Raw genomic sequence first — 27293 nt, 5'->3', positions numbered from 1 at the left:
GTTTTTAAAAAAATCTCCTTTTTAGTAAAAAAAAAATGTTTCAGCTTGCCTTTTTGGCCTATGCAGGGACTGACAGTGACTATAATATTGTTTTCTTCCTTAGGGATTACAAAAAAATTCCTCCATCTTACTGTGTTTTATTTTTTCCAAACTGGATAGCATTTGTCAATTTTGCACATATGCAGTTTTTATGTACGTGTCCCTCAGCTCTTCTAACAGAAAGGTGTAATTAAATATTCAGATTAGTGCTGCTCTTTGTCTTAAACCAGTTAAGTCTGGAAGAATTGCCATTGTCGAATTACTGGCATGTCATTTTTAGTTGTGTATGGAACATGAAAACAAACATACTGAATGGAAATTACTGATGTTGTTTAATGCTATGGCTTTCATGAGGCTTCACATATAAATAAAAGTCAGTTATCTGTTGTATATTATGTTTTTTATCCCATAAAAAGAAAACACAGGATGCTGAGGTGTTCCCAGTTTCCTGAGAAGTGCTGACTGGTTATCTTCAAAACATGCTGATTAAAATAGGAATTTCCTGTAAGATTTATAAATTGTTGGCATCTCTGTGGAGCAGGAACACTTTTTTCTCTCTCGTTATGACATACATAAAGTCAGCGTTGGTCTGCAATGCTCAGGCTATACCCAAGGCTTTAACTGAGAGCTAACGAAAGCCTAATTGATGTCGTTTCTCCCCTGGAGTTTTTTATTTCAGTCAGCACACAGGACGAAGAGAGGGAAGTGAGATAAAGTCAGGTTATGAACAAGGGAATAAATGGCTAGAAAAGACCACAGTCTTTCAGATTTTCTTTGATTATTATGTCTGTGACTGCATCAAACACAAACTTGACATTCTGGGTGTCCGTGGCACATGTCAAGTGACAATATATCTCTTTATGTTCTTTCCTTAGGTTCAAGTCTAGGAATTGTTTCTTGATGTAATTTCCAGCTTCTTCAAATGTGTTTAGCCCTAGTGGAGAGATCAATAGAAGACAGGGAAGACATATTTCAGCTGGTACTTCCTCATAGCTGCTAAAAAACAAAAATTAGTTGTTGTTTTTTTTTTTTTTCTGTTTGGTCTTCCCCCCCCACCCCCCTTTTTTTTTTCCCTAAAGGGAATTAACTCAATGCATTAGATATGAAAAATTTCTATCTAAATTTCCCACCTAAATTTCAATTCCAGTGCCTAACCAGAAGTCGTCATTTCTGAAGTTAAATGCTCCTGAGTAAGTCAGTGTCAAACAGCTGAGCATCTTAGTTAGAGAGTGAGAGCAGAAGTGAGAAAAACAGAATTAAAAAGGAAAGAGCATACGTTCAAAGACAATCAGCTAGACACCAGGCAAAATTAGTGAGAAGCATCATAGAATCGTAGAATGGTTTAGGTTGAAAGGGACCCTAGAGATCATCTAATCCAACCTTTCTGCCTTTAGTAGGGACTCCTCTCAGCTAGACTGGGTTGCTCAAGGCCTCATCTAACCTGACCTTGAATACCTCCAGGGAGGGGTAGTCCACAACCTCTCTGGTCAATCTATTCCAGAGTCTCACCACCCTCGTACTGAAGAACTTCTTCCTAAGATCCAGTCTAAACCTGCTCTCCTTCAGTTTAAAACCATTTCCCCTTGTCCTGTCATTTGACGCTCTTGTGAACAGTCCCTCCCCAGCCTTCCTGTAGGTTCCCTTCAGGTACTGGGAGGCAGTTATAAGGTCCCCCCAGAGTCTTCTCTTCTCCAGGCTGAACAATCCCAATGCCCTCAGCCTATCCTCACTGCAGAGATGCTCCAGACCCTGGATCACATTCGTTGCCCTCCTCTGGACTCGTTTCAACAGATCTATGCCCCTTTTATGGTGAGGACACCAGAACTGGACGCCATATTCGAGGCAGTGTCTCACAAGAGCAGAGTAAAGGAGAAGAGTCACCTCTCTTGATCTGCTGGCCACACTCCTCTTGATGCACCCCAGGATGCAGTTGGCCTTCCGGACTGCATGAGCTCACTACCGGCTCATGTGGAGCTTCTCATCAATCAACACCCCCAAGTCCATCTCTTCAGGGCTACTCTCACCCAGCTCTGTACCCAGTTTGTAATTGTGCCTGGTATTGGCCTGACCCAGATGCAGGACCTTGCACTTTGACTTGTTGAACCTCATGCACTTTGCATTGGCCCATTTCTCAAGTCTGTCAAGGTCGCTCTGGATGGTCTCCCTTCCCTCAGGGGGGTCCATGCCACCACACAGCTTCATGTCTTTGGCAAACATGTACAGGTACAAAAATGAAGAGCAATTAGATTAAGAAGGAAAAAGGGAAAGATTCAGCTGCAAAGTGCATATATACCCTTATGATTTCTTCATGCAGCTTTTCTACATTTTGGTAGAACTCCTTTAGAACAATAGCAGGTGTGAACACTGGTGCTGTGGACTCTCTGTAGCCTGGAGCAGGGTGAGTTTCCTGGAGGCAGGCTACTGCTGAGAGCCCTTGCTGGCTCCCATCCTGTCTGAAGCCCCAGGCAGCATGAAGTGGTATAGGTCCACTGAACCTAACACGTTTGATTATCCCAGTGAAATGCTGGGCAATTTTGGGTTTCCATGTTGATGTGTTCTGAGAAAGGGAGTGAAGGAGCTGTTTTTCAGGAAGTGCACAGAACCTGTCTTCTCATAATAATAATAATTCTTTAAGTGTGCTTCATCCTGGACACTCCCTATCTCAAATAAATTAGGTTAATACTAAAATACCAGCAGATTTTGGCTTTTCTCTGGCAATTTCTGAACATAGCCTCATATATTCTCTTGCATCAGCTGGGAAGAGCTGCTGGTTTTTATTTCCAGTGGACACTACTGTGTCATAAAGCAAACAAACAAACAAACCGACTTCCTTTATGGAGTGGGTTTTCAAAATAGAGACAAAAATCTTGGATTGAGTTATGATGTATGTGAGTGTTAAGCCCCTGACTTGTACAAAAATATTGTCCATGTTCATCGAATCACACTTCAGCCACCTGAAATTAGTTCTCTCAGCCTCCTCTGCTGCCAGTGGAGAGAAAGAAGCATCTCTTGAGAGAGATATGACTCCACCCTAAGAAAAGTATCTTGAGGAGGTGAGATGAATTAGATTCTGGCAATGTCTGTCCCATACTCTTCTTCTGAGGAAAAGACTAGATGATTACATAAGATGTTGAGTATTTAAATATTTTTAAATATGTATGACATGAGTCAAAGTCTCAGTCTTTAATGCAAAGCCTACACTAATCATCTGAATGTGTCTTCTTTTGAAAACCCCGAACTTACCCTTATACTCAGGAAAGCAGATATTCAGATGAACTTTTGTTATTTTCTCTTGAAAGAGGTCTTTTTTGTTTAGAAACAGCACAATGGAAGTGGCTGCAAAGCACTTGTGGTTGCAGATGCTGTTGAACAGCTGAAGGCTTTCATGCATTCTGTTCTGTTGAGATACAAAAGGTAAACCTGAGACACTGACAAATCTCATCCCCCTATGTCATTTTTACTGTAGTGTCCTTTACTGGCAAGAACCAATACAGCATAATAGCCTTTAAATGGTTATCAGGGAACAGGAATAGTTCTGATATGCCATCAGAAAGTACATTAAAACTTAGCAGTAAAAAGGGTTGTCTCTTCTGACTCACCACTTCTTTATCTTCCACCAGAACCATGTCATAGGCACTGAGTGCAGCACAGAATATGATGCAAGTAACCCCCTCAAAGCAATGAATCCACTTTTTTCTCTCGGATCGTTGTCCACCCACATCAAACATCCTTTGCAGAAAAAAAATAACATATGTACAATGTAAAGCACTAAGTAATAAGGATGTAGTCATGCTGTTAATGTACAGACTGCATCTGGAGATGAATGACAATCAAATATGTCAAGGAGCACTATGTATCATTTGTGGCTTCGTAGTGGGCATAAAATGAAAGTTACAGGTTTAAATACTTGCAAATATATTCAGTACTTTCAGGTGTCACTCCCTGCTGAAGAAGTGGGGTTTTGCATAAAAGCTAATGCAGGACTAAGCCTTGCAGGCAAGGATTTATTCAGGACAGGTTTCATACACGAAACCTTGACAAAAGACCCTCAAATCCACATCAATCTTTTGTTACTTCCTATTTTTTTCTTGTAGTGAACTGACACCTTGATCAATAAGTCATATAACAGGTCCTGAGTTGACTCACTGGTTATATTTAATTGGCTGGTGGAGATCTATGTTTACTCACAAATGATCCCTTAGTTGGCTGTATAACCTGCAGCATGTGTTTGGGGGGGTTTGTGTGTCTCTACTCAGTCAAGCTCATTAGTTGCTGTTCAAGTAGCAATGCACGGGGAGCAGGAATCCCTTCGTTTGTAGAAAGGGAAACGTAGAGCTGTCCTCCTCTGCATTAATTTCCTTCAGTCTTTGCTAGAAATTTCTTTCTTCGGGTAAAATCACATGAACTTTTTATGGACGCTTTGTACAGGGTCCAAAGCCAACTAAGCATACCTAGCTGGGACCTCCTTGGGGCCCCATTTAGGCCCAGCTGGGGTGGAGCTGTCATCAAAGCTACCATTGTTCTGCTTAGCACTAGCTTTCAAAATCCCCACTTAGGTTTTCAGTTCTTCAGTGGCAAGAGTTAGGCCTTTCTTCTCACTATTTTTTCTGACATAAAAGGTACCATACCCAAACATTTCTCAAGTGAATTAGAAAGGAGGAAAAACATGTGAAAATCATATTTATCCTATGCTTACTTTTTCTGTTTCCTTAAGTGTAGGATGTCTTTTGCCTGTGCTGCCAGTTCTTGAACTTAAAACTGTAAAAACTAATCCCCTGTTGCACTATACCTTCCTTTAAGAAAATATGTTAGATCTTACTCTGGTTGTATCTCCTGAAGTATCTGAAAAGTAAACACCACTCAGTTTTCATAGCAACAAAAATATTGTGATGCAGTATGAAAAAAAATCATGCTAGTAATCAACAGAGCAATAATAATTTGGTATGGAAACACCATTTTTTTGCAGTATATTGATTGCCTCTTTTCTTTACCATCAGCAATGCAGCTAATTGAAACAAAGGATGTTGTTTATAGTTTTTCATCCTACTTAGAAGAAATGTAACCATTCTTAATGCTCACAATGACCTGTTTCTCCAGCTGATGAGTAATTAGAGAGTTTATTTTTTTTTTTTCTTAGTAGGTTTCATCCTTTTGTATGATCACTGAGTGTCTATAAATGTGAATTATTAGAAAATCAGGAAGCTGTTGTGGAGAAAGATTTTGATAACAGTGATGGCATTCTTCCAAGTGTATCTTTGCTAGTTTTAGTATGCCTACTGAATGTGGGGATTGGAGAGGAGGCACAGGCCGAGGTGGCTAACACGTGGAGCAGCACACAAAACCTGATGGCTTTGGTATGGTGGGAAGCTGCCAGCAAGAATGTTCAAAGTGCATAACTAATGAACTTGAGCAAAACAAGTAGAGCTGCTAAGCAGATAACCTAGAAATTGAAAGCAAAAAGAGCAAGGCTTGATTGCGACAATCTCATGGGAAAAATAACAGCTGCATGGTCAGAATGACCTGGCAGCTGGCTCGCGGGCTATAAGTGTGTGCGACGGGGGTTATAGGTGTGGGCGAGTTTTAGCCATAAATGTTTTCAGTTGCAAGCATCTCTGTGGACCGTGTAATTCATACATCACAAACGGTGCCCAAACAGGGACTCTGAGCATCTATGGGAATAACCATCGAAATCGACGGCCGGTGGTGTAGCCCGGCTGAACTCAAGTGAGCACATGGGGAGCACTGAAGAAAGTCTGGACAATTCAACTGCCTGCTGAAACAGGTGAGCAGTAGGGGATGGGGGAAGATCGAAGTTTTTGAGCCTGGTCTGTGCAACTCATTGCCACGAATGGCACCTGTATCGGGATTTTAAAAGGCGGCTTAGAGGTCGTACTGGTGGCAACGCATGGCTGAACTACAAAAGCTCCTACAGACCTTTCTGCTGGACAAAGAATGAGCAGCCAAGAACGAAAACAATGGGAGCTAATATAACTACAGAAGAAGCCTCTGTACTTTCTGTGTTTAAAGCCCTTTTTAAGAGAACATGAGGCAACGCAGAAAGACTAATTTTAAAGACTAAATTAAAGCTAATGCTGAAATGGCTTAAAGTATGAGCCCCTTCTCTGGACTCTAACCAAGTGTTCCAAGTAGTTGTATGGGATGAAACCGGGGTTAAGCCCTGGAACGCCACCACGAAAGGCAACAACACAGCAAAGAACCTGATGAGCATTTGGAGGACTGTTCATGAAGCCTTTGAGACGAAAAGGGAGGCCACAAAATCCAGCAGCCCTGAATCCTCCTCAGCCATCTTTAGCATCCCTCCCTGTCCATTGGAGGACGAGAAGCCAGCAGAGATTACCGATGTTGCTGCAGCGATGGCTGCCAACTCTTTGGATGGTAGGGGCAAGGAGTACCCCTTTGATCCGGGGCTGATAGATCCCGAGAAGGAGCCAGATTTATATCCACAGACAAACCCGTGTAATCGGTAGCAAAAGCTCCCACGAGAAGCATAATCATCCTTTAGACAAAAACAGTCTAAAGTGACTTCTATTATGGGCCTGTAGCCAAGACCCTGATCTAAATACTGCTAACGTTTCTAACCCTGAAACATGGGATAATCTGGAAGTTGTTTTATGAGACTGGTCCACCCAAGGCGTTTTAGGCGTTTTAGTTTTAGTATGCCTACTAAAAAAACCTAGTTTTAGTTTTAGGCATTTTAGTTTTAGTATGCCTACTGAATGTGAGGACTGGAGATGGGGTGCAGGCCGAGGCAGCTGACATGTGGAGCAGCACACAAAACCTGATGGCTTTGGTATGGTGGGAAGCTGCCAATAATAATGTTGAAAGTGCATAACTAAGGAACTTGCACTAAACAAGTAGAGTTGCTAAGCAGATAAGCTAGGAACTGAAAGCAAAATTATCAAGGCTTAATTGCAACACTTTAATGGGAAAATTAACAGTTGCATGGTCATAATGACCTGGCAGACAGCTCGTGGCACATAGGTGTGTGTGAATTGTAGCCATAAATGTTTTCAGTTGCAAGCATCTCTGGGACCCTGCAATTCTTATGCCACAACTGATGTGTGAGGTAAGTTTGAATAAAGTATCTTGACTTTTGTCTGTGCTTAGTGCCTAGATTTCTAAGATGATATTTTTCTTTTACCAAGACAGTGAAAGTTAGACTTGGAAGCTCTATATTTTACCAGCGCTGATCTTGGAAAACTTAGGTATAGATATGGGACTAGCTGTATGTTAATTTGTCCTAATGGTAGGTATAGTGAGACTTGAAGACTGAAATAAAGCTTGCCTGATTTCAGTCAAATGCCTCCTAGCACATCAGTGGAAATGACAGCAAAGAGGACCTATGAAGAACATATCTTCTTTTAAAAAAAAAAAAAATTAAGAATGGTCTGAGCTCTGGAAATCATTAGTGAAATAAATTGAAGAGCACAAGAAAGCTAAATTACACTAAGCCAGCAAAGTAACCCCTAAGAAGATCGCAAACAGCAAGAGATGCTGTCTGTGCAACTGTCACTCAGTTCCTTGGAGCAGTACTGGCATTAAGACTTTTACTGCACAGATATTAAATATTTTCTGCCTTTTAGTTCAGAGGAGAGACAAGTGTTTAGTAATTAGGCACTTGTTCATGTTTTCTTTTTATCCAGGTGTGACTTGTAACCCCAAGCCTCATTGAAGTACCTCAACCAAAACTCACCCTGAATGTGGAAGTGTTCTTCTCTTTATAGATGTTTCTGTGGTACTTGCAAAATAAGCGTGGAGTCATTTGGATTCCCTACCTGTTTTGCATTGTTCTGGCAGTTCTGGCTGGTTATGATGGATTTATAGCTGTTCAGCATCCCTATAGCAGCTCAAAAACCCTCACACTGTTTTGTAGCAATTTTACCTTGTATTACTTGAGTGCCTAAAACTACCAGTGAAATCACTCACATAACACTACTGTGATGCATACCAGCGAGGCTAGACACTGTGGGTTTTGTGTTTGTGGTGACATCAGGAACCTTCCTTTTGTTTACAGACACTCAGGTAACTTAATTCTGTTGTGCTGCATTTCAGATGCACCTAGACATTAATTCTGGTATTCTAATATTAGGACTGGTAGCATTCATATCAAAGAGAGTTTGCATTCTGATGATTTCTTTCTCCATCCTAATTTTATTTCTTACATAAACTATGATAGTAATTGAAGGTGCTCAAAGCTGTCTGGAAATATGTTAATCAGAGAAAAAGATGATGTTTACAATGTTTCACCGTTACATTTATGGCTCAGTGCTGAATTTTCATGAGTGATCAGTGTATTAATAGGTGATAATATTTATGTATGGAGCTTCTAATTCAGAATCTTAATTTGTATATATAGTCTCTGTTGTGTCAAAGCATCTGTGTAGTAGCATAGATGTTTTGGGATAAGTGTAACTTCCACATAAGGAGAAAAAAAGAAGCCAAATGAAAAATGGAAGAGTTATAATCCTGATGTTTTTGATATTTGTATATGTCCACAGTTTCTTGTCTAGACTACATTCCTCAATACACACCCCAGCTGTTAAATTGAGAATTAAATGGAACTCATTCCATAGAGAAAATTATTACAGAACACTGAAACTATTATAATTCATTGAAACACATTTTCATGTGGAATTAGATGTTTTTAATTGGTTCATCAAGCACAACAAAATCTGGAGTATGTGAAAATGTTATTTTCAGCCAAATTTCTCAGAGACACTGTTTTCAAGATTTTTTTTCTGAACATTTTGCTTTTCATCTTAAATGAGCATGAAGGCATGCATGGTAATAGTGAAATTTCCCATGGGACAAAAATTACTAATCTTTTGCCAACTGTAATGCATTCCACTGTTAAGAGCAGTTATTTCCCTTTTTAAAAGAAGAGTGTGAAGGGTTGAGAGTGCATGCAAATTAGTAGTCATCAAATGTTTTGCATGCTGTTAAGAACGTTTAGGGAGGCAAATTTTATAAATGTCACAAACAATTATTCAAATGGCAGGATACAAATAATGCTTTTTAGACACTTACATATGTAAAACTGTCTTTTTATAACCTGATGTTCTGACAATTCTTAATAACAGTTCATTATATGCTTAAAGTTGGAGTACTGGTACTAAAATATCTTGCTTTTTTTCAGCTATTTCAAAATATTAAATGAGAGTAGATTCAAGGATATCACAATGGGATTACCAGTATCATAATAAGTCAATACCTTTGAAAGAAAATACACAAGAAAGATAAAACCACAAAAAAAAGAAAAAAAAAAAATCAAACAAAAAATCAAACATAGCTTTCATACCTGAAGTTCAAATCCTTGAAAGAAAACTGGGTCTCTATAATCCCAGTTGTTTTCACTCGGGAATGCAAAACGTCTTGCTCGCTAGGCACATAGTCTGGCATTGCTAACCTATCCAAATCGTTGAGGTAACTAAGGAGAGGGAAAAGAAATGGTGATTAGTGAATTCAAAAGGTGAAACGAACAATACATAAACACTTCATAATTCTTTCATGTAAATTACATATTTAAACATGATATTATTGGTTTTAATACAATCTAGATCCACAATACAGAGCCTTTTTTTTTTTCTTTGGTATATGTAAGTTTAATTTAGTTGTATATAATAAACGCCTTTCTGAGAATGTCTGTTAAAAAATCTTAGTACATTCGCTTTCATCAAGTAGGAATTGCAGCACAGAGGTAGATCTGCAAGCACCTGTCAGAAGCATAGAAGTCATGGAAGACTATGAGACACATTGTAACAGTATCTTCCTTCTGAAAAGAAAGGGAGGGTGAAATATTTTGGAAATATGCACATTTAAAGTCTATTTTTTCCTCTAGACCTATCAGTTTATAACAGAAAGGTATATAATAATTTTTAAAAAATATATATTTTGTAATAAACCCCAGACACTTCAAGGTGAGGACCCCTTAGGTTAGTATTCTTGCAACCCCCTGGATTATATATGTTTGAGATAAAATCTGCTTGGAATGAGAATCCAAAACAGATCTTTGAAGCCTGTTCTTGTCCTACCACCAGCCCTTCTCTTGTCTCTTCCAGGGCCATTCAGTTCTTTCAGCACGGCTGGACAGAGCTTGTGAAGCCTATTGTCTGGTCTAGGAATCTGCATAAAGAGATTAGAATCATAGAATCACTTTGATTGGAAGAGACCTCTAAGATCATTGAGTCCAACCATTTACACTACTCTATTAAATCCCCAAGCACTGCATCTACATGGCTTTTAAACACCTCCAGGGGTGGTGACTCCACCACTTACCTGGGCAGCCTGTTCCAGTGCCTGACAACCCTTTCACTGAAAAAGTTCTTCCTAATGTCCAGTCTAAACCTCCCCTGGAGCAGCTTGAAGCCACTCCCTCTTGCTCTGTCACTAGTTACTTGTAAGAACAGACCAGTGCCTGCCTTTCTACAACAGCCTTTCAGGAAGTTGTAGAGGGTGATAAGGTCACCTGTCAGACTCCTCTTCTACAGGTTAAATAGCCCCAGCTCCCTCAGGTGCTCCTCATAAGACTTGTTCTCTACACCCTTCACCAGCTTCATTGCTCTTCTTTGGACCTGCTCCAGCACCTGGATGTCTTGCTTGTATTGAGGTGCCCAAAACTGAGGTTATGAACTGACAAGAGGAAAAGAAGAGGTGACATTTATGTAGCTACTGATATCTGTTAATATATAGCATAGGTGATATCTGGTAATTACTAATATTCAAATTAAGAACAAAGCCAAAAGCAAGAAACCACACAGAGCAGATGAAGCATTTTCAGGATTTCGGTGTGCCAGTTGGCACCTTTCCATTTATAACCTTTTGTCTCTGACAAACAAATCCCAATCATTCTAATTTTTTTTTTTTATGAGACTTCATGGCTTTTTTTTTTCTTCTTTAACACAAAGTCTGCCCAGCATGAAGTTCTGCTGTTCATTTTAACCAGACAGCTACCAAAACAAACCCCACATCTCATCATCCTTGTCTGCAATATTTAATATACATGTAAGAAATAAAATAAATATAAAATAAAATAGTTTTTTGTTTGGTTGGTTGGTTGGTTGGTTTTGTTTTGTTTTAAAGCTAGAATCTTCCATATGGAGGTTTGCAAGTAATGTTTAGAAATGGGATTTTCTTATTTTAAGTTGAATGGACTGAATCCAGTCAGCAAGAAGTACTAAAATTGATCTACTGAATTCAATGTTTGCTCACTATTTGAGTCCAGGAAACAATTTGTTTTATAGAAAAAAAAAAAAAAGCAGCAGCCTAGCTTGAGTACTCTGAGTAAGGCCTGAGGCACACTCATCTCAGTTCACCTTTGTGGAAGGCAGAAATGAAAGACATTTTACAGTTTGTAAAGAATGCGAGCATTAAAATAAACATGTGTATATTAAATTCATTATAAATGTCTGTTAATTTTTAGTCACAAATACCTAAACTCAATTCAATACAGCCAACTGTAATTGCATAAAAAATTAGACCAAGTTAATGTTCAGATTCCTCCCAGGGCTGTAGGCAGCTCCAAGGGGACACTGTGCAGGCTGGCTCTCCACTGGCAGAAGAAGGAACACAAGGTAACATTCTAGTGTAAATGCCTGATCCTCCTTTGGCTTGAACTAGAGAGGCAAGAGACTGAGCAAGCAAGATGCACCATATATTGCTGGTAGTTATACAATGACATTTAAGGTCATAATTCATAATCCTGATTTTCCCCTCCCTTATCCATCACTCTATCTTAAAATGGTTGATTCCAGGTAAGTGTAAGGAAGAAATTGCAGCCAAGTTTGACATACAGTGTTTTCTATACAAAGTACAAATCAATACTCTGTGTAGGAGCTGATTCACAGGAGCTGAGAAACAAGGTTTTGGTTTTAAAACAAATTGATATGTAGCATTAGATGTTTGATTGACTCTAGATGGTTGTGAATGGATCATTAGAAGCCCAGCAACAAGGGTAAAAATTAAGTTGATTTTAATGGTTCAGAGCCAAAGGCTAGATTTTCAGAAGCAACAAGTACCAAAAGAAAAGTGAAGATAGAGGACTAGCAGGGTTTTTGGAAGTGTTAAAGCAGATGAAAAACATATCACTGTTGTTGTTAATGTAACTCTAGCTATAAATAATGATAATTGGCTCCTTTTCAGTCTGTACCAGCTCCCTTAAATACTGAAGCCTATTGCACATTAAAACATGACACAGCCCATAACACTGAAAGGGCTTTAGACTAACCTATATTCTTTTTAGGCAACAAAACCTAATCTAGTGTGCACTCTAGAATGTTAGCTGGCAAGCGGGGAATTTTTTTCTCTGCATTAGATTTTTTCTTTAAAATTCAAGAAGTGCAGGTTTTTTTTTTCATTATGATGCCTGAATTATTATGGGCTTTTAGTGCTGGAAACTGCAGTGTGGCCTGTCAGAAAGAGTATGTTAAGGAAAAAAAAAGATTGCTTTCTGCTATTCCTATAGAAATACAAGCCTGCCTTAAAATATTTTCAAATCAGGCACAAATCAACACAGGAAATATTTGATTTGCTTAGGTATCTTGCAGAAAGGTCTCCATTCTTGTTTTGAGGACATAAGGAGAGTTAAGATTTTCAGTATTTTCATGGTATGTCCTTTTTACTTTTTACAGTTAGTGAGCTATTACTTTCTTCAGTTTGCCTGGCTTCTGGCCCAGTCTCTGATCACACCTTAACCTGCTGAGCAGGAGAGAAACACTTTGACGTTTCACCCTGTAGATTGAAAGCTACAGGAACCCTGTAGGTTCACCTCCTCCTCAGCCTGTAGGAGGAGCTGCAGGAGCAGAGGACATCTTCAAATCTACATCTTCAACCGTAGATCTTGAAAGATGGACCTCAGCTGGAACTTTGGTCCAGAGTCAGATTTATGCACCAGGAAAACTCTGACCCAGGTGACTCCTCCCTTCTCAGTCTTGGATGAGCTTACAGAGAAAACAGCACAGCAGGACAACTGTAGCCTGCAAGAATGGCTGTAGAAGCAAACCAGCTAGGAACTCCTGAAAAAACTAAGCTTATTACTGCCTACATCTAAGCTAGGAGATGTACCCCAGGTGAGTAGTGACCTTTGGTGGAGTTGGAGCTGAGCAGCTGTTGTCCCCTGCTTATCTGCCTGCCACCTCCCACGCCATAGGAAGGGAAATTGGGCAATCAGGGTGGAGAGTGGCTGCAGTACGAGCTGCAAGACCATCTGGATGCTGAGATGATAGTGACCCAAGGAACACCCATCCATGCAGCCAGATTAGTTTAGAGGAAACTAAACTAAAATTCCAGACTTAGGTCTAGCAGCTTGAAATACATACATTCAAAGTACAACTGTAGGTAAAACCTAAGCTGTTTCAATTCAAGTTTTCCCTCATTCTGACAATCTTGGAAATAACTGCCTAGAGAGAGTGTGGAATCTTTTTTTAACAGTTTGAAAAAACTCACAGAAACAATTTGTTCCCTTTTTTCCCTTGTTTCCACCACTTAAATATTTCTAATATGTTATAAACTTTAGCAAAAAGCATCATTCTTTTTCAGGTTAATGAGCAATCATTCTCATAGGCTATTCTGCACATGAGGAATAGTTCTTTTTGCAAATTTCCCTACTCTGCCCATTACAGCAATAGCCAGTCCTTGGCACCTGCAGTTGGTGTCACCTACTAGGCTGCTGAGTCGTTGAGCTGGTACTCTGCCGCCCGTGCAAAGCAGGCCTGGGTCCCACTGTCACTCCACAGCTGTTTGATGAGTTCAACCAGTTCAGAGGACATGTCTCCATCCACCAGAAGTGTTGCCATGGCACATAGCTTCCTTTCATCTTCCTAAAGAGAAATTTCAGTCAGTATTATGCAAGTGCACTGTGCCCCTCCACCTCCCTGAAGACACGCTTGGTTTACAATGAATTGCATGGGCACAATTTCTCATTTTCTTCAATTTTTACAGGTAGCTATACTCGTCTGTACAGGTAAGCACCCTTTTACAAGGTCTGTAATTACTGCTAAGGTTAGATTTAAGTCATGATATAGGGTTTTCCTCTTTTTAATTTTTTGTTTTGTTCATACAAGATCACAGTTTTATCTTACCACAGGTGTTCACAAAAGGTCCAACACAGAAGGACGCCTTCCATTATAAGAGAGAGTAGTGTGGTATCAAAAATGAAATTAAATAGGATATATAAAGTTTAAACATATTATAACTACAAGCAAAGTATATTTTTGAATGCACTTGGAATAAAAATTCCAGCTTTAGGCCACAGTGAGAAATGTGGCAAAATGAACATAACTAATGAATGAATTTCCCATATGTTGTTTGTTTGTTTGTGTGTTGTTTGTTTGTTTGTTTGTTTTTGTCCATTTTGTTTTATTTTGGTTTTGGTTTTGGTTTTGGTTTTTTTTGGAGGGGAGTGAAGAAGAAACCTGGAACTGAATATAATCCTAAATATTTTAAATTAATTATTCTGTAATTTCTTCCTTTTGCAGTCAATCTAAAAAGACTTTAAGTAATCTATTACATTAAAAATATTTATTTTCAGTGGTTAATAGCTTAGGAATGTACTTTAAATAAAGAGCATGATTAAAATAGGGACATTTGATACACTGCCACAGCAGTGGATAATTATAGAATATAATTCCTTCCTAGCCGTATAAGTAGACAACTGAAGTGATTTGCAGTCAATAATTTCAAAAGTAGAAATGAATTCTGACAGACACTGTTTTGGCAGAGAGTATATTTGATTCAATAATAGAAAACATTTTCCCAATAATTTGTAACAGATTTATTTTAGAATTGTACTATAACTTTATGTTTCAATTGAAATTGCAGTTTATGAGAACTTTATAAAAATCAGTGACTGATCAGAAACTAAAATACTACAGGTCTTCTAAAATATTTGATAAATTGAGTTGACATGGAGATAGGGTAAAAAGAGGGAAAATAGCCAGTAGAGGATGGCCTTCATTTGAACAGCTGTACAATTTCCCTTCTACGTCATACCAGCCTATCTCTACCTGCACACCCACCCTCGCGCCCTGTGCCAGGCTCAGCAGGGCTGAGTCATGGCTTCTCCTCTCTGCCCCTCGCTTGCCTCCCGGGCTGCTCCCCTCTGCACACCCTTGTGCAGCTTCAAGATAAGAGCTGGAATGTTCTCTCCTTCAAGATACCACGTATCATTTAATGGTTATAGCTATTCCACAATATTAGATCTGTTGGCTGGATAGCCTGCAGTGAGAAGCCCTGAGCTCAGAGTCTCCATGTCTATGGTAAATGTTTGTTGATTGCTATGCAAAAGGTGGTAACTGTGGATTTTGATGCTTACGTAAGAAAGAAAGATAGTGGCTGATTGACTTTATCATAACCCTGATTTATATAACATTTTGTTTCTCTCTGGCTCTTAGACACTCTTCAGAATATTTTTGTGTTAATAATAGACTGCAATGGTGCTTTAGGAAGAAAGAAATACCTCTCTCTCCAGAATAGATGTTCAAAATTACGTGCTGAGGCACTTTCAGCCATTAAGAGGCATTTATAGGCAGTCCTGGAACACGGATAAACCCATTGATTTCAGGCTGAAGATAAGCCCGGTCTTTTGGACCAGGACACAGCAAGAACAAAGTCCAGCTGAAATCAAAGCTTGTATCAAAAGAACTCAAGCTTCTAAATGTCTTATAAGTTTACAGAAAATGTAAGCTAAGTTTGTTTCTGGACTAAAGGGCCATGTTTAACGGTGATTTTAATAAATGTGATGAAAATTTCTATTTCCCTTAAAACTTCAGGTTGCTCTTATGTGGATCTAGGGGGGAAAAAAGTAGGCACTGCAAATATTTTAGAGATGTGTATTCAACTGTATTCCTAGATAAATTCCTATTTTGTCAAAACCAGAAAGAGTGGGCTTACTGTGCTATAAATGACAAGTTTAAAAACCCCTGTATTTTCTGTATTTGGTAGACTGCTAGATGGGTCCTTATGTAGTACACCTGTCTATCACAATTGAGGAGGTGGGCCTAGTTGTTGCATATTCACATGGGCCTATTTTCTATGTGCTGCTTTTGGGTACCCTTACGTTTGAATGACTTGCATTCATGACCCCTTAAAAGAATACTGAAAGAAAACACTTAGCTTCTGTTTTGTGAAATGACTGTACTATCTTTAGTAACCTCTGAAACATATGTTTACCATTTTTTTAGGTCAAAGTACCACATGTTATTGTAATGAAATGTAGATTTCTGGAACAAGAAATCTCTTTCAGATAAGCAAATGTAATTCTCTCTAAGATAAACCCTTAGGGAATAGGCAGAATTTACCAGAACTGGAAACAGCTGATATTCAGACAGGCCTTTGAGAAATTCTCAGTAAGGTCTGAATTACAGGCAGTAGACTAAATCATTGGACTGAGAAGAAAGTCATGTGTTTTTCTTTTACTTCTCTCCCTGAAAATTCAGCACGATTGCCTGAAGATAGCAATGCTTCTTGCTGTGCTTTTCATCTATGCACTTGTGCATAAGATTCCTAACCATGTCAGGAAGGTCAGACTCCACTTTTCTGCAAGTGCCAGTGCTGCATCCATACAATGGGGACATCTTTGCTCCAGGAGCAATGTCAAACTGAAATATTCCAAACATGTCTAGGTGACCCTTCCCTCCATGGCTGAGCCCCAAGGTTTGTTCATAAAAGGGGGATATTTATTAAATTTCCCAATAGCAACAAGTAAGTGACTAAGTACCTAAGGTAAAGTTTTCTTTTTTTTTTTTTTTTTTTTCCCCTTTCTTATGTCTTTGCAACTTGAATATTTCTTTTATAACAGACAAAAAGACAGTTTATGAAAAGATTAGAGCTTGGGCATCAGTTTTGAGAAAATTAAAAAGTAAGGACATCTTGTTACATATAACTCAAGGAGTGCTTTGTTTCCACTGTCATAAGGCAAATACTGAACCCTCTTTGTTCTACTAATCTTTACTATTATATCAGAAAAAAAATGTATTCTGATGTCTGTTTCAAGACAAAGGGTGTCATACTCACAATTCTAGCTGGGTTTTCATAAGTGATTCCTAACTTAGTCATTGCTTTCACAATAGACAGGATAGACTGGACTGTGTTACTGTAAATGACAGGTCTGAACTCCATGCGTTCCTGGTAGGTGAAACCATCTTTGTGGATGATCCTGGCACAAAAACAGAAAACAAAATGTTTATGGGATTCATTTTAAAAAAAAAGAAAAAAAAAAAAGAGCATATAGATCAGATGTTTTTGTTATCAGTGTGAGGAAGAACCAAATACAACTGGCTCTTGGAAGAACATTTATCAAAAGAAAATAAAGCTGCTGACTTCATTGTGGCATCATGTGGGCTTTGAACAAACATCTACAAGTATTCTTACAGTAGATTTATGGTCCAGTCACAAAATCTTCCTAACCAGATAGTCTGAATTTGAACAGGAATTTCTGCATTTCAGCTTGTAAAACCTGTTTTTTTTCCCAAATTCATTATTATGTAAAAACTTTATGGGGTGATATGTTCTTTGTGAAAAACAGTTCTCATGACTGTCCCTACTCATGCTAGATGGTGGGTAGCAGCTTTCACTGTGTAGGCTAGAAGATAAAACTGTTCTCACCTGACCTGTGGAAGACTTGACAGCAATCTTTCTCACCACTGGCAGGAGCTGAACTAAGATTGTGGAGAGCAAGAAAGTTCTACAGACCCCAGTTTGGGAAGGAAAAAAAAAAAAGCAAAGCATAGGAAAAAAAAAAAAAGTCTTTGTGATATCATACAGTGTGAATACTTCAATATTTTCTCTTGCAATCCAGTGAAATCAAAGGAAATTAATAGGGTTCAAATTAAAATTGAACAATGGGGGATGAGTCACATTATATTTGATTTAACTGAGGAATTATCTGCCATACAATACTGTGGATGTTAGTCTACATTGGCTAAAAAAAAAAAAAAAATCAGAAGAAATGTAAGCATTAATTAATTGAGGGCTATTAAACACAGTGATGCCATCTCTGGTTCAGGATGGTGCCTGAGTCACAGATCATCATATGCTATCAGGGTATTCTGCCCAAGTATTACTGTGCGTTTGCTTGTCTGATCTGATGCTTACCTTCAAACATCCTTTGTTAGCTACTGCATGAGATGGGATACTAGGCTAGACGGATCTGCCATGGCTGCATGTCTTATACATTCAAGTTCTCACTACAGGATTAGAACTGCTACCAAAGCCAATGAAGATTTTCTGGTCGTCAGTAAGCAATTGGACCAGTGCATGATTTGATCAGACAGGTTTGATTACCAGTGCAGCTGTGTATCTTAGTCACTGTGTTTTTCTTTATGTGGTTGAATGAGAACTTGATTTGAAATAAGTATAAATATTGTAATAAGACATTAGCTGGATAGTTTATCCTACAAATACCAAATTCAACAGCTGATAAGAATATTCATGTACTTACTTCATTTGTTTCACAATAGTGCTCTTTCCTGACTCTCCAGCACCTGTGGAAGGGAAATGTCAAGATGTGATTGACACATGAATAAGTGGTAAGTATTAAAAATAACTCGCTGGAACACAGTATTTTATAACTTTGAAGAGACATACAGATATTTTACATCTGCATTGTACTAATTACAACCCTCCCTCGTGTCCACTCAGACTTAAAACCAATGAAATCTTGGTAAAAATATTAATTTTGAGAAAGAAAGGGACATTTGAATAACAAGGGACATTCAGTCAATAAAGAGAGAAATATAGATTCTTTAATTAACAAGGAAATAAAATATGGGTAAATTTTTTTTTAATCCCTGGCAGGTGGGTAGAAAGACATGAACAAGCTACAGCTTCTGCCAGTATCCTGTTCATTACATGTGTTGCACCTGCTTATTTAAGGTATATCATGACCTTTTGTAGGCCAAACCAGCCAGTTCTATGCTTTCTAGCCAGCCTTTTTGAGCAGCTGGGAAAACACAGCACGGAGACTTGCACATGGTCTAGCAGCAGATCCAGCTTGGGAATGATTCTGCAGGAAGTATCCGTAGCTGTCAGGGAGGTACAGTTATTTGTTTGCACAGCCAGTTGCAGAACTAGGTCATAGGTTTGGTCAGATTATGTAAGACTAGTTTGCCCTCTTATCTCACAGAAAGAGAGCAATCACAGTGCGGACCTTCCCCACTGGAGAGCAGCGTGAGTGGCTATCACCTTCTGTCAGTGAGAGTGACGGGGCCTGGCAAGGGCTGCCAAGCAAGAGCTGGATTGTGAATCTGAAGAGAGGATTCGCCTTTGGCTGTGAATCCATGGGACAGGGTTCATCACTGCTTCTCTCTGTGCAGTTTGTCATCTACCTCACTGGACGATGTCAAATACTTTTGACAAACGAGAAAATCTGGGACATAGCTATTTTAACTGAGGGCTTCTCAGTGAATGGAACAAACTGATTAGAGACTTTCCAAACAGATTTTGTAAAGCTAATAACATTTAAATGACAGGGATTAATTTACTCAGATGAATCACAAAAGACAGCAAGTGGTATGCAAAGCATTTTCTAAAACCCATGATGTGAACGGCAGAAAGTGTAAGACAAAAATGAGCCTATGCAAAATGGGCTGATGCTGCCATCTGGCATGGTTTGGAAAAAATGCAAATCTGCTGTAGCTCATTTGGTATCCCTTCAATGCCCTTCTGAAGAACCTGGTAAAGCCCTGGCAGTGAGGTGGAGTTTGCTGTACTTTTTGTGGGGAAGAGAGCGGGCTGTGCTGAGAATTCACACATTCACCCCACAGAAAGATAACAGGCAACATAATGTAGAAATGAATGTCTCTTCCAGATCTGAAAGGCAAAGTTTATATAGAGTGGGAGGCATAATTTGTATCTTTTGGGTGCATTTTTCTTCCTCATCTTTTATTTATGATCCAGTAATTCTTCTATCTAAACAGATAACTCTCAGACTTTGGCTTCACTCTGGAGTATCATATTAGTTGTAGCAGCATTTACACCCTAGGAAACGGATCAGAAACAATTTATTCTGCACCTGCTTCCTTTCTTCCTTCCCACTCCTGTGCAGCCTGCTCCTCTGGCCAGGACCCCAGGCAGGAAAGCAGGGGCAGGGCTGAATTTCCACCCACAGAAACACGGCAAGAGTGCATTATGATAGCCCTTACGTGACTGCATGGGGGAGCTGAAGGCAGCTTCTGTTTAGGAGGAAGTGAAAAAAACAATTATAATTGAGCCCAGTTTTTCTGAATAAAAGACGAGGACTTAGGGTAAACTTAGTACTGTCCTGAAGATGGAAAGTTTAATTGGCATTTGAAAAATTCTGTTACGGTGCAGATTTATAGCTCAGCCTGATAGGGATCAGTGATAATGGATCATAGCTTCTATTTTGCATTTCACATACTTAAGATCTGGCTTTTTCAATTCACCTTGCATTTCTCTGTCTCTGTGAGGATGCTGAGTTTCCTCGAGACTGATTAAAGGCACAGAAGATAAAGCACAGAAGTGTCATCAATACATGAAACTCTAGTCCTGAGAGATGAAAGATGTCCCCATTGCCAGTAAGGTCCCACACTTATTCCTAGAGATTATGTTGGCCATGCTACAAGACATGTCACATCCACCTTCAGCGAGGTGCCGTACACGCAGCACTCTGGCAGACTGCAACATGCATCTCTTCTTGCTTTGGCTACTTCAAACTGCATCCCCCTCATGACCCAAGTCTATTATGTTTCTGGGCATGCTACGCTGCAGAGGACTCTCAAGAAGTGCCATCCAGCAACATTGCAGGCATGAAGCTGCAAAGGAGCTGCTCCCCAGCAGCCTGACATAAATTACCCCACTCTTCTGTGACTGCCTGACCTCTTCCCTGCAGGCCATCAAGGCATATAGACAGAGTAGACATAGAGAAAAAGAAAAAAAAAAAGGGAAAAAAAAAAAAAAACCCAAACCCAAAAGCACAACCAAAAAACCCCAACAACAACAAAAACCAACCAAACAAAAAAAAACCATCCAGAGGTGCCTTGAAAGCTGGCAAAAATCTCTCCAATTCAAAGGAGAACAGAGCCCAGAACTTCAGCTGTAGTGTGACATTACTGGTTTTTTGAAGCAGAATTTATTTGAGTAGTTGTGGAAACTGTGGAGAGTACAAGCTCCTTTCAAGGTTACCATCTACTGAGCCATTGAAAAAGGTTCTTTTTATATATTAAAATGCTTTTGTGTCTCAGAAGAAGATCTATTATCTCTTTACAGTTATTATTTATATGGAAGTAAAGGTTTGATTTAGGAAAGTTTCTAGAAGTAAAGATAAGAAAATAAAAAAAGCCTACTGCCTGAATATTTTGTTTGAAACCTGTCACAAAAGCCATTGACAATGACATAAACAAGCAAAAACAAGGAAAAGGAAATCAACTTAAAATCAGAAAAAGTTTCACACCTCTGCCTAGCCTTGTCTGTGCCATTCAGAACTCTGAAAATTGTGAACTAGACTGGAAATACCTCACTGGCCCTCTTACTAAACACAACAAACCTTCTCCATGAAAGAAGGGAACTAGAGAAAAGATTTAAAATCTAACCCTCTTGAGGGAGTAAGGTCCTTGAATGTTGCCCCACTCCCCTAAAAATAGAAAATCATTGTATTCCAATCATTAGGGTTATTGAGCTGTCTTTGTGCTCACATTCTTTGCTTCCAGTGAAAGTGTTAGGAACTTAAGCCTGACTTTAGTACTACAGTAACTGATTCATTTAACTGATTTTAAATTTCTTTACTGTAAAGTCCATTCAGAATAATTATCAGTAAATTGAACAAATAAATAGTTTCAAACTTTGTCACTCTGAAGCAGATGTTTAAATTACATTGAGTTGTGCTGTAAATGTGAATATTTCTCAGTAAAGTGAGCTGGAGATAATGAGCTTTAATGCAAGTGAGTTCTGTCCTGCCACTGAAAACTGTAGACAATGAGACCATGGAGTAATACTTAGAAAATAAGTAAGTAAGTTCAAAGTTCTAATGACTATTTAAACAGAAGCTACATTCTTATTTTTGTGAAACATCATTTTGAGCATCAGCTGTTTTGGCCACATTTGGAATATGTGCTGTACTTTGCACACAAATAAACTGCCAGCTGGCCACCTATAAAGTATATAAACTACATGTGATGTGGTAGGCAAGATACAGCCCTGATACAAAGGAAATAAAACTTTCACCTTGGACTTTGTTCCAGACAAATCATAAACCAATCTGCTTTTTTGGAAGTGTAAGTATGTAGAGCTAAATTTGCAGACAGGATGGGGGGAAGAGATGGCCTTGACAGCCTTGGATCACCTGACAGAGAGGACTTAACCCTCCTGGCTGCTGGACAATTTGTGAGAAACGTCAGAAAGTGGCATAATTTTTCCCCTCCCCCAGTTTATATGTGTATGTCATAAAAACTGTGAATTATCACCTCAACAAAGATAATGTGTTTACCTAGTTCATGCAACTTAACATAAACAAATGTGGTGTCATTGTTTTCTGGATATAATTTCTTTTTTTTTGTAAAGGGATCTATTGGAAGATGCAGCTTGACCAGACTAGATATTAAATAGTCTTGTCAGGAAATGGTCAGAATACTTTTTTTTTTTTTTTTTTTCATTTTAAGGGTAAGAACATAATGATCACACTGAAAAACTTATAATTTTTTTCTACCAATCTACCTACTGCAAAAGAAACAATGGTGCCATCTGTTCTGGATATAGAGGCAACACAAGGTCTGAAAAACAGAAACCTAGGACAAAGGTAGAGTTAGGCTTGTTGGCTTGAATGGAGCTGCCCTTGATTTATAAGCTGTAAAATTTGAATAATATATGAGATCACCTCAGAGGTATAGAAAGATAATAGGTACAGGTCTGATCATAGCAGATTTAATCCTCTCCTGTCTGGCCATTTCACTGTTTGACTGTGGAAGGGGCTTTATGGTGCCCTTTACAAATTTTGCTTCAGCAGCAGTGATTCCAGATGTTGAAGAGACACTTTCACTCTAGTTGTGCAATAGGCTCAAAACAGACTCATGTTTTATTCACCTCTTGCTGTTAAGTCTATAGCCTTTTTATTTTTTCTCCAACTTGTTTTTTTGCCAAGTCCTTGTGATCTGTTGTAACAGTTCCTCAGGAGAAAAAACTTTGGAAGTGTAACCCACTGACAAATTTTAATCTTTATGTTGTGTGACATTAATAAAGGAATATATTGTAGAAATATATTCTATAAAGAAGACTTCAACAAACCTATTCTAGATTCTCATGATCATCTTGTTCCATGAAAAGAGTGCTTGTATAGTTCATGAAACTGAAATATGTTCAGATCTGAAATGAATGAAATTAATTTTTCACTAACTTACAATGCTTTGATCTCAAAGTATTTTACTAAAGTTATCCTGAGACTGATATTAACTGAGTCAGAAGCAGACAGATTATATATATAGAAAACAATTAAAAATGAAGTCCTTAATACTAAATACATACATGTGTTGGGGGGTGGGTGGGTGTATAATTTAGTTTGTGTCCTGGTGTAAGACAGCCTCCAGTATTACTGCCAAGGTGTGAAAGTATCACAGAATTCATAGAATCATAGAAACACAATGGTTGGAAAAGAAGTCCAGGATCATCAAGTCCAACCTTTATCCCAGCATGTCCCTAACCACTAGACCATAGCCTCAAGTGCTACATCTACTCATTTTTTGAACACCTCCAAGGATGATGACTCCACCACCTCCCTGGGTTCCAGTGCCTAACCACTCTCTCAGTGAAGAAAGTTTTCCTAATACCCAACTGAAACCTCCCCTGGTTCAACTTGAGGCCATTTCTCTTGTCCTATAATCAGTAATCTGGGAGAAGAGACCAACACCAGCCTCACTACAACCTCCTCTTAGGCAGTTGCAGAGAGCAATAAGGTCTCCTCTCAGTCCCGTCTTCTCCAGACTGAACAACCCCAGTTTCCTCAGCCAGTCCTCATAAGTCATGTTTTCCAGCCCTCTCAACAGCCTCATTTCTCTTCTCTGGTGCTCCATCACCTCAGTGTCCTTGTACTGTGGTGCCCAAAACTGGACACAGCACTCAAGGTGTGGTCTCACCAGTGCTGAGTCCAGGGGCACGATCACCTCCCTACTCCTGCTGGTCATACCATTTCTGATACAGGCCAGGATGCCATTGGCCTTCTTGGCCACCTGGGCACACTGGTGGCTCATGTTCAGTTGGCTGTCCACCAGCACCCCCAGTTGTAACCTGGAGTTGTGACCCAAGTGCAGGACCCAGCACTTGACCTTGTTAAACCTCTTACAGTTGACCTGAGCCCATTGCTCCAGCCTGTCCAGATCCCTCTGCAGAGCCTTCCTGCCTTCAAGCAGGTTGAAAGTCCCACTTAATTTCATGTCATCTGCAAATTTACTGAGGGTGCACTCGATCCCCTCATCCAGGTCAGTGATGAAGATATTAAACAAGACTGGTCCCCAAACTGAGCCCTGAGGGACACCTCTTATGACTGGTCACCAACGGGATTTAACTCTATTCACCACAACTCCCTGGGCTTGGCCAACCAGCCAGTTTTTAACCCAGCAAAAAGTCCTCCTGTCTAGGCCATGAGCTGCCAGCTTCTCCAGCAGAATGCTGTGGGAAAGCTTGAAGATCAAAATATATCTTCAAATTGCTTATCTTAAAAATTCTTCTTTACCTTATAAATACTTTTTAAAGGATTTCTTATATCTTCTTCATGGATCAGTGTCAGATAAAATGAAAGACAGGATGTTGGAGTAAATGAACCCTGGTTCTAAGTCTGTATGCCAATTCCTTTTTTTAAGACTATATTGAAAGTATCAAAATGTTATGGAAGTTTAAATGGCAATATTACTCTGTTTCTTTACCAACTCAAGCTTGTCTCAGTAGAGGCAATACTTTTTATTAAAGTGGCACAGAAAATCTTAGTATTCTCCAGTGAACTGAAAAGCTTTGTAAACCACAATTTGAATACTGCGGGTTCCTAAAGTGTATCAAACTGCTGTTCTTCTGTTACTATTTGATAAAAATGCATGGTTGTGTTTTTCTCTTATTTCTTTACTGATATAATAGTTAAATTCTCAACAGGTATAAATAGACTTTTTGCATAAGATATGGAGCAACAGAGTTAAGCTGATTTACTTTATTTAAGGGATTTAGCTAAGTCTGAATAAATGTTAGTTTAAAAGCATTTGTAAGCATTGCAGTTACAATGAAGGAAAAATTTCAATGATCAAAGACATTTATTCTGTTCAATTGGAGAAACCAATACAGACTCTCATAACAGACATCATACTATTAGAAGAAAAATATTAAGATGATGGCAGTGTTATTGTGCTATTGAATATTTCTTGCAAGCTATGCTGTACTATGGAAAAAAAGTGAGAAGAATAAAACTATATCAAGAAAAAAAGATTTTTGTTTTGCTGTTACACCCACTGGCTGTTAATAAATTGATCATAGTGCAGATCAGAAGTAGTAGGTTGTAAGAATATTCACCTGCATTCATCACATTTCATTACCTTCCATTCCAGTCTCCATAGTATAATTTTTTAGACACTGAGAAAAGCCCTTCTAAGTCACCTTCTGCTTCCACAAAAAAAGAAGTATGACAGTTTGGAGAATAAAAAATATTAATATCTTGTGACACCTCTGGATTTTCTATGTAACCAGTTATATCGGTCCTCCTGCAAATGAATGCTTAAAGATCCATTGAAAAAAAGATATCTGTGCTACATTCTGTGTAAGTAAGCATCATAATATTTATACCAGCTGTAGATTCTAATTTTTCAAACCTTTTCAAAGTCGAAAACTTCTAATGTTTTACATTGAATACATGCAGTGACATGGCCGTTTCCAGCCTGTTTCTTGTGAGTTAATCGGTTGCTTCATGAATGTCCACAAACAGAAATTATTTTGTGCATGTATTACAGGATTGTATTCTTCAAATAAAACAGTGAGAAGTGGGAAATTCACTGTACTGAAATGTTATTCCAGACAAAAATAAACTCTCAATGAAAAAGAATTACAAGTAATTTTTATTCTATTTACCCAACAGCAGTAGTTTGACTGTCCTGGCTTCCCTCTCTGCATCTGCCTGGAGTTTCTTTTCCAGTTCTCTGGATCTCCTGGCAGACTCCTTGCTCTCAGAACTGGCTCCACTGCCCATCTTGAGGTGTTAGAAATCCTCTGTCCAGCTGGTGTGCTTCTTATTGGAGTAGTTGCTTTAGTTCAGAAGGACAATAACAGCTTGTGCTTAAAGAAAATTTTAAAATCCCATTCAACCTCTGTGCTCAGTCTTCCAATTAAATACTCCCTTTTCCCCTGTCACATGATCTGGAGATGCTATATTCAAGGATTTATATAAACACATTAAAATGTGCTGTTATGATGTCATAGAATTAAAATGATCCATTCAAGAGCAAAACCAAGGTGGGGATAGATCTCTGTCCTTGTTCAGAGAGGTGCCAGCTTCATACTCTTCAAAAAAATGTGCAGAATGTCTTGGAACAATAAAATATGGAGTAACTGCTGAAGGAAAAAAACTGAAGCTTGTGAAGCAGCGCTTATGCCCTGAAAAAAAAAAAAAAATTAAAAAAAAAAAATATATGTCTCTGAAGCATTTGCATGATTTATTTGTCATCTTTCTCAATGGTCATAGCTCTAAGTATATGTATTCTATATTTTAAAATGTCCAGTTTTGGATTTATATCATTAAGACATATTTTGGTTTGAATTATTAATTCAAACGCAGAATGTTTGCTGCATTTTCTTTTTATGACAAGTACATTTATTTTTTTGTAATAGTAATGAGTAGTTTACAGCAATTTGTAATATTTTTTGAATACTTTTGTGCAGCCATTTCTTGATGAATGCCATAGTCCTTTCAATATTTCTGTGATTTTATTCGCAGTTGCCAGTTTTGTCTGAAAGCACCACCCTTTTTCTTTTGGGTAAAAAAGGACACAAGTTAAATTCTCCCCATCAAAGTAAAAATTTCATCTTAGTTTCTTCATAGTACAATAGTAATACAGGAGTATTCTGTGTTTTACAGTAGAAGCATTACTTGGCATGAGATGTCAGCAGTACATTGAAAAAAATATACTCTAACATAATATTGTGGTGGTAAAAGTGGAATTACTGTCATGACAAATGATGTACATCCTTTTTGGTCCCTTCTCTTCAGATTAATAATTTCAATAAAATGGATCTCACTAGTGTGCAACATTATAATTAATTGC

General features: G+C 38.6%; 1 protein-coding gene across 1 annotated transcript; it reads right to left on the bottom strand.

The window, feature by feature from the left end:
- Positions 1-707: 707 nt before the first annotated feature.
- GNAT3 (guanine nucleotide binding protein, alpha transducing 3) lies at positions 708-26221 on the bottom strand. Its single transcript, XM_008936100.1, has 8 exons — positions 26104-26221; positions 18494-18536; positions 17068-17209; positions 13717-13874; positions 9359-9487; positions 3639-3768; positions 3283-3436; positions 708-973 (listed from the first exon to the last, which is right to left on the bottom strand). The coding sequence occupies exons 1-8, from the start codon at positions 26219-26221 to the stop codon at positions 783-785; spliced, it is 1065 nt and encodes a 354-aa protein (XP_008934348.1). The 3' UTR covers positions 708-782.
- Between the last annotated feature and the right edge of the window lie 1072 nt (positions 26222-27293).

This window comes from Merops nubicus, unplaced genomic scaffold (genome assembly GCF_000691845.1).
Source record: "Merops nubicus isolate BGI_N331 unplaced genomic scaffold, ASM69184v1 scaffold7592, whole genome shotgun sequence".
Taxonomy (NCBI): Eukaryota; Metazoa; Chordata; class Aves; order Coraciiformes; family Meropidae; genus Merops; species Merops nubicus.
This window is presented reverse-complemented; position numbering and strand designations above follow the sequence as displayed.